General features: G+C 46.0%; 2 protein-coding genes and 1 long non-coding RNA gene across 4 annotated transcripts in view; 2 read left to right on the forward strand and 1 right to left on the reverse strand.

Moving 5' to 3' along the window:
• MYOZ2 (myozenin 2) overlaps positions 1–1,450 on the forward strand; it is a 47,748-nt gene extending 46,298 nt beyond the window's left edge. Inside the window, exon 6 of the mRNA XM_053251557.1 lies at positions 1,021–1,450. Within this exon, the coding sequence (XP_053107532.1) occupies positions 1,021–1,255 (235 nt within the window). The 3' untranslated portion in view covers positions 1,256–1,450. The remainder of the gene's footprint in view (positions 1–1,020) is intronic.
• A 2,933-nt stretch (positions 1,451–4,383) lies between these two features.
• On the reverse strand, positions 4,384–12,291 carry LOC128325784 (uncharacterized). Its single transcript, XR_008307627.1, has 3 exons — positions 10,907–12,291; positions 7,491–7,565; positions 4,384–4,475 (listed from the first exon to the last, which is right to left on the reverse strand). It is a non-coding gene; the product is annotated as an uncharacterized LOC128325784 (long non-coding RNA).
• Positions 12,237–12,827, forward strand: part of USP53 (ubiquitin specific peptidase 53) — a 72,433-nt gene continuing 71,842 nt past the window's right edge. For both annotated transcript variants that reach the window (XM_053251555.1, XM_053251554.1), the window contains exon 1: positions 12,237–12,550. The gene's annotated coding sequence lies outside the window, so the exon portion shown is untranslated. The remainder of the gene's footprint in view (positions 12,551–12,827) is intronic.

Consider the following 12,827-nt stretch of genomic DNA (forward strand, 5'->3'; position numbering starts at 1 on the left):
TTGGAAATAATGATCACAGGGTGTGCAACTATGTTTGTGCAATTTTAGAGAACTTTGATGTTTTTTTGTTTGTTTTTAATGCCAGCGGTGTGTGGGCAGTGCGGAAAGCACCTGCAGGACACTGTGCAGTATGTAGATCAGTGGGTCTTGCTCTCTAGTAAGATTGTGTTTAAGATTGTGGCTTGAATATAGAAAGTGACTGATACACAGGGGGTAACCCTCCAATGAAATTGGCAGGATTTCATAGTTTAAATGCATTTCAATCAGCAGTGCAATTTACTAATACATAGGAGAACACAGGAAGCTACCCTATAATGGGTCAGACCATTGGCCCATCTACTGTCGTGAAGTACTGTCAGCCAGGCCTGCTCAACTTAGGCCCCCCAGCTGTTTTGGGATTACGACTCCCATAATTCCCAGCAGCAGTGGCCAATAGCTAGGGAGTATGGGAGTTGTAGGCCAACATCTGCAGGAGGGCCAAAGTTGAGCAGGTCTCAGACCAACTGGCAGCAGCTCTCCAGGGTTTCAAGCAGGAGCCTCTCTCAGTCCTCCCTGGAGATGCCAGGGATTCACTCTGGAAAGCTGGAAGCTTCTGCATGCAAAACAGATACTCTACTATTGAACTATAGCTCTATACCTTGTGGTACACATGTACCATAAGACCTCAAGCCAGGCAATCCTGTTTATTAGTTAGACACCATAGGACTGCCTTATGGAAAGGAAGGCAGGACTTCTATACTTTTAATAGTTGTACAGAAGAGGGAATTTCAGCAGGTGCCACTTTTCTTTCCCCTGCATGACAAGCTGCTTGTGCTGGAATTCCCACTTCTGTGCATCTTTTAAGGGTATAGGAGAGCTGTCCTCTTTTCTGCATGGCCACGCTAGACCACCATCCCAGCTATGCGGGCCAATATAAAATCTAGGAAACATATTTGAAACTCTCCTTTTCTATTGCAAGTTGAAAAGTGAAGTGTTTATTTGATTTCCACTTTTATTTATTCTTGTCCCCACCATCTACAGAGTTGCCACTCCTTTTGGTGGTTTTGAGAGAGCGTCGAAACTGGTTAAGTTCAAGGTCCCGGATTTCAACTTTCTGCTGCTAAATGATCCGCGATTCATGGTCCTTGCCAATCCTCTTTCTACCAGGCGGTCCTTCAACCGGACTCCTAAAGGATGGACCTCTGAGAATGTTCCTATAATGATAACTATACAGCCTACACAGGCCAACGGCGTACCAGAAACAGATGATCTGTGAAAATCTGTTTACATCATACATCAGAATCACTGTGGTGATATTCTGATATTTTAGCATAGGCTACTTCCGTTCCAGCATCCTCTTTTATGTAGCTGCAAGATAACAACATCTGATGTGGTAATTGTTTTCTGGACTTTTATTTTCTTCCACCAATCTAAGACAAATAAAATAACTTGGCCATTACTCCCCAAAACAGTTTTGACTCTCTTGTTTCCATACTTTCTAGCTTCCTTTTGCTCCATTATTAGATGATTTTATATAGTTGCATTTTCATGTTAAGAAAAAAGAGAAGAAACATTACTGGTGTATGTATTGATTCTAGTTTGTGCAGAATCTCTTACAGAGATGTCATCAAAAACCTGAAAAGGTTGAAACTAAATGTTTGGCTGCAGATTTCACTGAAAGAAGGATGAGGTGGGATGCAGTTTCTGCTTCCAATGAGAAACCAATTTTGTGTTGGCAGTTTTTACGTGCAGTGAGAATGCCAACAAGCAGGAATATAACAGGATAACTCAACTATAACAAGGTAAATGATTGGAAACTCTCTGAATAAATATATATACACACCATTTTATGTTTGGCACATAGAGCAACCTCACAGCACAGGATTGACATCAAAGATTTCTGTGCCTGGTACAAAAATGAACTCAAGTATTGCAGGAAAGCAGGAAAGTACCAGATCATTCTGACAGCAATAAGATAAGAAAATATGGCTCAAAGACAAAGAAAGATGTTCACTCCCTCTTCAGATTGCAACATCCTTTCTATGGATGACTGATTTATATATATATATATAGAGAGAGAGAGAGAGAGAGAGAGAGAGAGAGAGAGAGAGAGAGAGAGAGAGGAGACAATAAAAACTTTGCATGTTGTGTTTTCTTATACAGTGTAAGAAAGTTGGATTTTAATACAAATAGTTCAGTTTGATTAGGCAGGTTTTGAATGTTAAGTCGTTTAACAACTTTTTGCGCACAAAGAACCTATTTTTAAACGGTAGCTTAGCGGACAATTTCCCACCATTCTTCAAAATGATTCACACCTTATATTTTTGAACATACTTGCAAGTACTAATGTAACTTGTCCAAGAGAAATGTCACCTAAGAACGGCATAGATACATCTCAGCTGTTGAACAGCTCTGCCTATGGATCTCTACAATAGTGGAGATGTCCTGGCTGACATGTTCTGCAAGGCAACGTGATTGGTTCTGAATCAGCCATGCCACTGCAGGTGTCTAAAGTGATGCCCACAGTGTTGTGGAATGGGACTCACCTGCTACAACTAAAAATTGTGCAATCACACTTCCACAGTGTGAGATCCATGGGAAATAATGGACATTGCACAGTGGAAGTGTGATTGCACAATCTTTCAGCCATTATGTTTTTTGCATGGATATACAGTTGCACATGTGATCCCTGTACAGGCAAATATTTAAACAAACAGAACGTTCTAAAATTGCATCACATGTAAGTTGGCAGTGATTAAACAAATAAAACTATTATGATTACTGCCCGACATACTGAGTATGAATCGCATGAGGGGAATGTTTCATCCATGCATGGGAGAGGCAATTTTCTACAATTCTGCCTTCTCTCTGCAGCCACTTGTGCCTCCTGAAAACATGTTGAGAACTGCCCCCGCCATGTGATAAAGTAACATGCTGGGAGGATGCCAAGACATCCACAAAAAAATATCAGGATGTGGGTGCTCTTGGTACACCCCCATTTGAATTGTATGGGCCAGAAAAGTATCATCTGAACTGGCCCCTAGCAAAAGAAAAACACCAACAACAGCTGGGGGGGATGCTGCACTGGAGTGAATAGGGACAGTTTCTCTTCCCCTGCTAACCTACCTCACAGGGTTGTTGTGAGGGTAAAAATAAGCATGTGCACTGTTCTGAGCTCCTCGGAGGAAGAGCGGGATAGAAATGTAATAAATAAATAAATATAAAAGAGCCATGGGGCCCCTTTGCCCAGTTAGTAGGGCTTGACTTGGGAATGTAGGAAGCTGCCTTAAACTGAGTCAGACCATTGGTGCATCTAGCTCAGCAGGGATGTGCACGGAACTGGGTGAGGGAGGCTCGAAGACGCGGGGTGTGTGTGCGTGCAGCTTTAAGGGTGGGGGAGGGTGCACCTACCCCTCCTGCCACTCTTCCCCCGCCAGCGCTCCATTTTTAGCAAGTCCATTGGGGTGGCAGCATGCTACCTTCCTGCCACCCCGTTTTCCCCCTTTACTAATTGGAAGTATCTGATGCGCCTGCACCTGCCATGTGCAGGCGCGTCAGATACTTCTGGTTAGTTCCAGTAAAGGGGGCAAATGGGGCGGCAGGAAGGTAGCATGCTGCCACCTCAATGGACTTGCTAAAAATGGAGTGCTGGGAGGGGTAAGTGCACCTTCCCCTGCCCTTAAAGCAGCACCCCTTGCCCCGCCTTTGAACCAGTGGAAACACCCGCTCTTCAAACCGGTTCTGTGAACATCCTTATAGCTCAGTACTGTCTACACTGACTGGCAGTGGTTCTCCAAGGTTTCAGGGAGGAATCTTTACTAGCCCTTCCTGAAGACGCCAAGGATTGAACTTGGGTCCTTCTGCATGCAAAGCAGATGCTCTGCTACTGAGCTACAGCCCCCTCCCCAATTTCTATGACTCAGGATTTCAAAACCAGTTTTGTTCTCATAGTGTTAATACCCACTGATGTATCTACAGCAGTCAGTGAGGACCAGCTACTATAGAGGTGACATCATTTGGATAAAAACAAGGAGTCTTGTAGCATTTTAAGGCTAACAAGGCCTCCATACTATGCACCCTTCCCTGGTATAGAATGCTATGTAATTTACTCCTAAGTAAGTGAGCATAGGATTGTGCTGTTATTGTGGCATAAACATTCATGGGCCAGAACGTTCATGGTCACATAAGTTGGTGCTTATGTGATGATCACGTATGAATAGAGAATGTGATGGGAAACTTGTGAAAGAGAAAGAATGTGAAAGGATCACAACTGAGAATACACCATGAGTGGGGCTAACCCTGTTCTTACATTAATAAAAGTAGCTAGCATTGGTTGCACTTAAATCTCACATAATGCAAGACATGGAATCAGAGACATGATTCTCAGAGTGAGATTTCTGAATTCTTACCAAGGAGTGGCTGGAACCCAAGTTGCTGTGATTAGTCCTACAAGAATGACATGCACCAGCTTTTCAAGTTATCTTTGGGCAAGTTGCCTTTAGCAGGGAAAAAGAGAAAACATAACCAGTGACGCATATAGAATAAAAAAGCAGGGCATGTACAGGGAGAGAGTTTACCAGAGATCCCCGTGTCCACACACTCACTTTATGCAGGGTCCAGCCATGCTAGAGTTGTCATGTCAAGCAACTGGCTTGCTATTTTCTAGAGTTCATCTACTCACTCATAACCAACAACTCCCGACTGTCAGATGTGTGGATCTTGGTTTCCAATTCTCTCTTTGATAAGTGAATTAGAAACTCAGGGCCTGCTACTGCCTGGCCTATGATTCTTCTGTACATGATTTGTATTGTACCTTGCTGCTGCCACTTCCCTGCTCCAAAGTCTGTCCTCCAATCCCTCAAGATCTGCCTGCCTCCATCTTTCCTCAAGAACAATTCTTGCCTTACTTCCTATTTTCAGTGCTGAAACTCTATTCCGTCCCAACATTTGCCATGATCCCTCACACTTTAGCAACTGATTTCCCATTCTATTTCTGGCATAGACATTGACCATGATCATTTCTTCTCTGTATCTTGGTTTGAACCACAACATTACATCTTTCTAGTTTATTCCAGCATCAACCTACAAGATCCTGCTCTTGCATCAACTTTATCTTGCCCTTGCTATATGTGACTCAGTTACATCAGGTGTGTGTGTGAGAGAGTAAATTGCCCACAAACACTTCAGGTGAAAACTAAATTTATTACAGAAGATCTTAGGTGTGCAGCTCAGTTTTCTGCATGTTCAGAAGTTAGCCCAAGTGTTCTATGGCCTTATTTCTAAGTAAGTAAGCCCATAAGACTGCAGCACTAGTCCTGAATAAACTTCCTTTAGAAAGAACTGAAGCTGTAATCCTGTGCACGCTTTTATGTTAGCAAATCCTACTGAGTATGGCCTCAGAGGGGTATACATCCAAATCAACATGCATCAAATTGGACTGTAAGAGACATGTTGCTATTAGCAAAAGATGGAAAATGCAGAAATTGTTGGAAGCAGAATTTCATGCTAAGCTTAATAATCTTGCTCCAAGAGGGAAAAGGCAGGCACTTTGAGCAATCAAGTAAGATGGTTGAACAGGTAAAAATATTTTCAAAGATATGTGAGATACAGTTCAAAAGAGATTTAAAATGTTTCCTCTTATTTTGTAAGGGTAATGATGCATGTGTGTGCACATGCACACACACTTCTGCTAAAATCTTGTATATGCGAATATGTTTTTGAATATGTCAACAGAAGTCTGAAAGTGGGTGCAAGGGGTTTTAGTTCAATGAGATAATGCAAGTGGTTTTAGTTTAATGAAAAATGGCAAACCAAAATGACTGGGTGATGTCCTCTTTTTACAAAAGCATATATTCTCTAGATAACTGTATGACGTTGATCCTGTTCCTAAATAGGGATGTGCATGAACCAGTTTGGAGGCCCTTTTATGGGCCTCTGAACCAATTTGATAGACTGGTGGTTCCGTCGGTTCAAAGGTAGTAGGGTATAGCTTTAAGGATGGGGAAGGGTGCACTTACCACCACCCCACCATGCTTCCTCCTCCAGTGCTGTGCAAAAATAGTCTGGTAGGGCGGCAGCATACCATTGATCCCCCAACCGGAAGTTACTAGCATGAGTGTGCATGTCATGTGTGTGTGACGTGTGCCAGTCACTTCCAGTCGGGGTGGCAAGGAGGTATGCTGTTGCCCCACCGGACTATTTTTACACAGAGCGTGGGAGGGGGAAGTGTGGTGGCAGGAGTAAATTTACCCTCCCCATCCTTAAAGCTACCCCCCCCATTGGCTCGAAGGGCGCTGGTTCTGTGCACATCCCTATTCCTTAACATTTCCTCTTGAATACAAGGGCAAGACTCATACAATGCAATACTTAGCTGAAGCTATAAATGTAGTTTGAAGATGTTACCTGCTATTTTCTGTGTTAAATATTTAGTTCACAGTGTGACTGCAAAATTTTTCATTAATTTGCACTTTTATGATGTCTCAATTAACTTACTGCTCTTCCTTTAACCATCTATGATATGAATTGTGATTATGAAAATAAATCAAAATTGTTTTCCATGTGTACTTTATTTAATCCAATACTATAGTTTCAGATATTCTTTCCTTTTAGCAAGTATAAATGTAGATTATTTCCTTTCCAACTGAAGCTTCTGTCAGTATTTATTATGCAAAAACCAGACTTGGGATAGATTTGGACATGTGCTTACCAGACTAAATGAGAGTGCCAAAAAAAAGGGGGGGGGGAGGGAGGGGGGTCGTGGTGGTGGGGAGGCCATAGTGCTGCATCCCCTCAAACTTAGGGTATGTGGGATTGTCCACTCCCCAATGATTTATCTCCTGGTCCTCTCCCATGCAGAGACTTCTTTTAAAACCTCAGACTTTGAAGTTGGAAAGTGACCAGCTGCCTGTTATTCCACTGCTGGCAGAACAGGAGGGACTCAAGCAAGTCAGCATCTTGGATTAGCCCTGGGATGACAGAGAGCTTCCTGCAGCCCTAATTTCAAGTGTGACTTTTAATGTTTCTGATGAATCCCTGAGAGTTATCTAACTACAACAAACCTCTATTAAGTCATTACATCAAAGGGAGTAGTGAAGAGAATCTCTCAAACGTTCATATTCAAAAATATAAGACCTTGACTCTTTGCATTGAGTTTTTCACCTTCTGATAAAGAGCTTTCATTGGCATGAAACACGCTGAGTTTCCTATCTGCTTGATAAATTCTATTTTGCACCTATTATTGATTTAGTCTTCTCAAATCCTTGCTGATTGGGTACTATCATCTTGCTGTGCTCCCATTATATCATAACCCTGAATGTTGCCTTCCAGCTTATTCTGTTCATTTCTTTAGAACATTTTTCTCCTTGTATCCTCAAGTTATTTTGAACTTAGCTGCAGGCACACTTGTAAATACTTTAAACATTCATTCCCAGTTTTTCCTTCCTGTGAACTTCCCAGCACAGCAGCAGACATGTATAAGCTTAGCTGCCTTCGTTTATCCATGTTGACCTTACCTTTAGTTTACCTTTACCTTGCCTCAAGCTTATCTTCTACCTTTTATACATTCTCTGCCATTTTTCAGCACACACCTACCAGGAAAAAAAAATCTCTTTTTAAGCCATCCCATCTAACATTTCTGAAAAGAGATGCCTTTCTTTTCTTATCCCAGGCTACTGGTAATAATGGACTTGGAACAACAGCTGTGTGTGCATGCCTGAATTAATCGGAATGGGTTGAGGCTGCATATACCTTGGAGACAGATGGTTTATTTCTTAAGTAATCCAGTTTCCAACTCAATGATAGGAATAATGATCTTGCAATTTAGGGAGTGTTTGTTTCTAAACACTCCCTCATGCAAAATGCAGGAATCTCACTGCATGATATAATAATGCCAGAACCAAGCATGGCATTTTAAACTTATGTGCCTAACCCAAGTATTAAACCTCAGATAACTGATCTTTTTATTTCTTGCATCATCCTTACAAATCTGCTGGTACGGCCAAGTTATTTTTCTCAGGATATTGGCTAGCAAGCCAGAAATATTGAATGGGGCAGGTGGGGAGTCCAACACTTGTAACCCTGGAGAGTTCACTTCTTGATGCAGATGTCATTCTGCTTAGGCCAGCTGAATTACAGAACTGAGTTTTGCATATAGTGAATTTATTTGCAAGGCTGTTCACTATCATAAAGAGAAAGTCATAGGCAGCAACAACAACAAAAAAAGCCAGAAGTTCATACTGTTCCACTGTACTTAGGAAGAAAAAAAACTCCATGAGTAATTCTACCAAACAATATATAGTGTTTGGCTTGGATAAAATGGAGATCATTCAAACATTACTTTCAATGTCCAACAAAATCTGTCTATAATTTGAAAACATAACATAGCTATGGTTGAAAGAAGCACAGTCTTGTGTCCATTGATTCAAAAAAGACTTTTGTTCTTAGACATTAAGAAAAATTATTTTTCTCAGTCTAATATCCAGAGAAAATGTGCATCTAAACTTGAATGTGGAAGCCTCAATCTGCTGGACTAACCTGCCTCCTATTCTATCTGACCCCTTTCAACACACATAGGGCATTTGTGAAGATAAAGGAGAATTGTGGATGCTGCCTTAAGCTTCTTAAAGGGCAGGATAAAATGCAGTATAGAGAAGCTACAGCTCAGTGGTAGAGCACACACTCTGGATGCAGAAGGTCTTATGTTTAATCCTCGGTATGTCCAGGTAGGGCTGGGAAAGATCCTGGAGAGTTGCTGCCAGTCAGTGTACTGAGCTAGATGGAGCAATAGTCTGAATCAATACATAAGGCAGCTTCCAGTTTTTTAAAGAACCCCCTTTCTCATTGGTACCAAGACACTGAGGCTGTTCTCACAAGCATCCAAGTCCAAGCTAGGGCAGCTATGTCCAGGCTTGGATGCCCATGAGAACCGCTGGGAGCCACACAGCTCTCAGCAGCATCTTGGCGGCAAACCTACCTAGGAAGGCTGCCAGATAGCTAAGAGTGCAAGCACACTCTTAATATGGGCTAACAGCTCGTGTGTCAGTGCTGGCTGCTCCCAACCGGCACTGACACAGAAATGTCCCCACAATGCACTGCACACTCGTGTGGTGCACTGTGGGATTTCTGGCCCCTGAACCTCCACGCTGCCTGGGTGCGCACTCTGTGTGCCCAGCAACTCTAGATCATCTGCGGGGAAGGTAAGCTGCTGCAGCCTTCCCTGCCATCCACCCTCAAGCCTGTGCAGCCTTCCCCACCGCCTACCCTCAGGCCCACTCACGGGATCATGAGAAAAGGCTGTGTTTTCCTTTTTTCCCTGAGGCCATTACCTCCTCCATCTACCCTTTCCTCAGATTAATTCTTAGCACAATGGCTACTCAGCATTCTTCTTTGATAAATTCAATCTCTGGGTTCCATATCCTTTCCTTCCTTATATAATTAGATGATCTCTTCTAACTCAGCATCGCTTCCACATCTCCTCCTGCCCTGGGGCTCACAATTCCAGACAAGCAGATATGTTGTTTCCCTTACATCAACTGGATTGCTCACTATCATTCTGTAGTTCAGAGTTTCATTGCCTTGGCCATTAGGAGACTATGATGTCACAGCAGCATATGCAGATGTGGATGAATTTTCCATCCTCATTGCTGAGTAATTGCCTAGATTCAGGTCAGGGTTTACAAGTTAGGGAGTGTGACTTCTCCTAGATGGATAAGGGGAAGGAAAGGTAAAGGAGGTGGAAGTAGCTTGGGGCATAGGAACATAGCAAGCTGCCTTTTACCGAGTCAGACCAATGGTCCATCTAGCTCAGTATTGTCTACACTAGGGGGTGTGCATATAGCCACCTAATGGCGCAGCGGGGAAGTAACTTGTCTAGTGAGCAAGAGGTTGTCGGTTTGAATCCCTGCTGGTATGTTTCCCAGACTATGAGAAGCACCTGTATTGGGCAGCAGTGATATAGGAAGATGCTGAAAGGCATCATCTCATGCTGCACGGGAGATGGCAATGGTAAACCCCTCCTGTATTCTACCTAAGAAAATCACTTGGCTCTTGGTCGCCAGGAGTCGACACCGACTCGACAGCACAACTTTACCTCGGGGTGTGCATGGACCATTTGCTGCAGTTCAGTCCAAATTCAAACTGAATTTGGACTGAACCATGGGTCCCCAAACCAGCTTGAAGTGGTTCATGATCAAACCAGCTTGGTTCACAATTGAACCAGTTCTGCACATTCCTAGTTTACACAGACTGGCAGCAGCTTCTCCAAGGTCACTGGCAAGGAGTTTTTCTCAGTCCTATCTGGAGATGCCAGGGAAGGGACTTGGAACTTTCTGCATGCAAGCACATAGCAGGTGACTGGAAAGAGATGCTATATGAGTTGAGGGGGAAATATAAATGTGAGGTAAAGTGGGGAAATAGATACAGGGCAGTTCCAGGTTCTCCTGGAAATCCTCAGCAACATGGCCTTGATGGGCCACCCAGCCAACCCAATCCTCCTCAGCACACCACGATGGAGAGAAAAAAGGTTAGTGGGTAGAGTGCTGGACTAAGACCAGGGAGACCAGAGTTCAAATCCCCATTCAGCCATGAAACTCACTGGAGGACTCTGTGCCAGTCTCTTATCTCTCAGCTTAACCTACTCACAGGGTTGTAGTGAGGATAAATAGAAAAATGAACACTGCTCTGAGCTCCTTGGAGTAAGAGCAGAATATAATTTTATTTATTTTTTTTAAAAAAGAGAGACAGTAGCAATTGCTTGCAGCTGCCTGTCAGATGCTCCTCTAGGCCAGTGATGGAACAGTGAGGGCAACTTTAAGGAGCAGCTGCTACCATCTCTAGGCAGTGTAGTGGTAGAGGCTCAGCTCACAATTCTGCCCAGCAGAAAGCAAATGAGTTCAGGCAGCACTTGCTCCTTGCAGCAACCTCCACTCACCTGAGAGGGTGACACCTCAGCAGAAACAGCCCTCTCTCCTCTTTCCAAGAGGCACAATAGTTGGGTTGGACTGACTTGCAGTAAGTAGGCCAAATCCTCCCCTGCTGCACAACCTGGAAGGAGAGGCCAAGTGAGTAGATGTGGCAGATCTTGCAGCTGTATCTACCACTTACTTCTATCACTTGTGGCTGTGCAGAGCAGCAGCAGCCACTGCCTCTGCCCTTTCTTTGGGGCCCCACATTGGGGCCTGCCATGCCACCCAGAGGGATAAGGCAAGCGAGTTAAGGCAGTGGGTGGTGGCTCCTCTTTGCAGCTGCCTCTGCTGTTCCGTTCCCTCACCCCGATAGGCTCTAATGGCCGAGGGAAGCGCTAGAGCGGGCCATATCAGCAGAGGCGGCTGCAAGCAGCAGCTGGCCCTGTGCCGTGTTGTCTCACCATGACTGTTGGGATTGGGCGCAAGGGCTCCTTTGCCGCGGAAGCGGTTACAAGGAACAGGGCCCGAACCTCCATGCTTTCCACCATCACTTGCTCCCTGCAACAGGAGCTACCTCTACTTGTCCTCTGATTTCCTCGGGGTGGTGGTGCCAGGCTCAGACCCCACCACCGTCCCAAGGGAGAAGGCGAGTGAATGAACCAAGATGGCTAATTCCCTGCCTTACCCTTAGACAACTTTGTGCGGGGCGGGGGGAGAAGAGAACTGAGGGGCCCCTCCTACTACTGTGGCCGAGCTGCTAAGGCCCGGTGAAGGCTTGCTAGGGCTCCAGTCGCTGCCCATCTGTGCCGACCGCTGATGCCTTAGCGGAGACGGGCAAATGAGTGAGGGGTGCCGAGGGGATTGGGGAGTGTGAAGCAGGAAAGGGAAGCAGCCGTCTCCTTGGCGTGAAGACCGTTAATCTCATTCCCCGCAGGGTTTAGAGCCATATTCTGTTTCCATGCCTAATATCAATACACCTGGTCGGCATCTACCACATCTCTTGGAAGCGGGCTGAAATTTCACACGCAGCAGAAAGGCGCCGGCTGCCTGCCAGTGCCAACCCACCGCCGGAATTGAGCTCTCAGTGGACCGTCGCCGGGAGGAGGCCCTGATCCCGCGCCTGGATTGGCTCCTCCCGCGATGACGCCACAGCCCTGCACTTCCAATCCCTTCCAGCGTCTGTTCCCTATGGCCTCTTTCCTTCCGTCCAATCGGAAGCCATCCTCACTTCACTCTCGGCGTCTGAAGTCATCGGAATTAGCAGGAGCTTGCAGGAGACGGCTGAGATTATGGCCCCACCCACACCTCGAACGCTCAGCTGCGCTTCCCCCGCCCCCACCCGCCTGCCTCGCGCGCGCACGTCTCCCAGCAAGCGCGCGCGAGAATACGCGGCTTGTTGTCCGGCTGCCTCCTCCCCGCTGTGACCCCTTCCCCCGTCTTACGAGGTGCGGGCGCGCGAGCGTCGCTCCAAGCGCGAGGAATAAAGTTACTCAGGGAAAAGGGGCGGGGCCTCTCGCGCGGGGGTGGGCGGGGGAAGGAGCGAGACCGCTTGCCTGCCTGAGGCATAGTCTGCCTAGCCTGCCCGCCGAGCGGATGGACGGACTGACCGAGTCGCGGCGGTTGGGATGGGGAACAGCAGTGGCTGGCGCGGCAGCCCCGTCGGACCGGAGGTGAGGGGGCAGGGGCCGGGGGGTGGGGGCGGCGGCACCACCACCACCACACGGAGGTATGAGCGTCTCTGTAGTTCCAGGATGGGTTCCATCCCGCTGCGCCTGAGGGAAGTGGGAGAAGAGAGGAGTGCCGGCGGCACCGACTTGGCGGGGGAGGAGGGAGGCAGCGCCCGGCCCCTCAAAAAGCCGGCCAGTTGCAGTCGGGGGAAGGGTGGGGGGCTCGCTCCGCGCAAGCAAGCAACCCCCCCCCCAGCGAGGAACTTCTTGGAGCTGAAAG

This window comes from Hemicordylus capensis, chromosome 5 (assembly GCF_027244095.1).
Source record: "Hemicordylus capensis ecotype Gifberg chromosome 5, rHemCap1.1.pri, whole genome shotgun sequence".
Taxonomy (NCBI): domain Eukaryota; kingdom Metazoa; phylum Chordata; class Lepidosauria; order Squamata; family Cordylidae; genus Hemicordylus; species Hemicordylus capensis.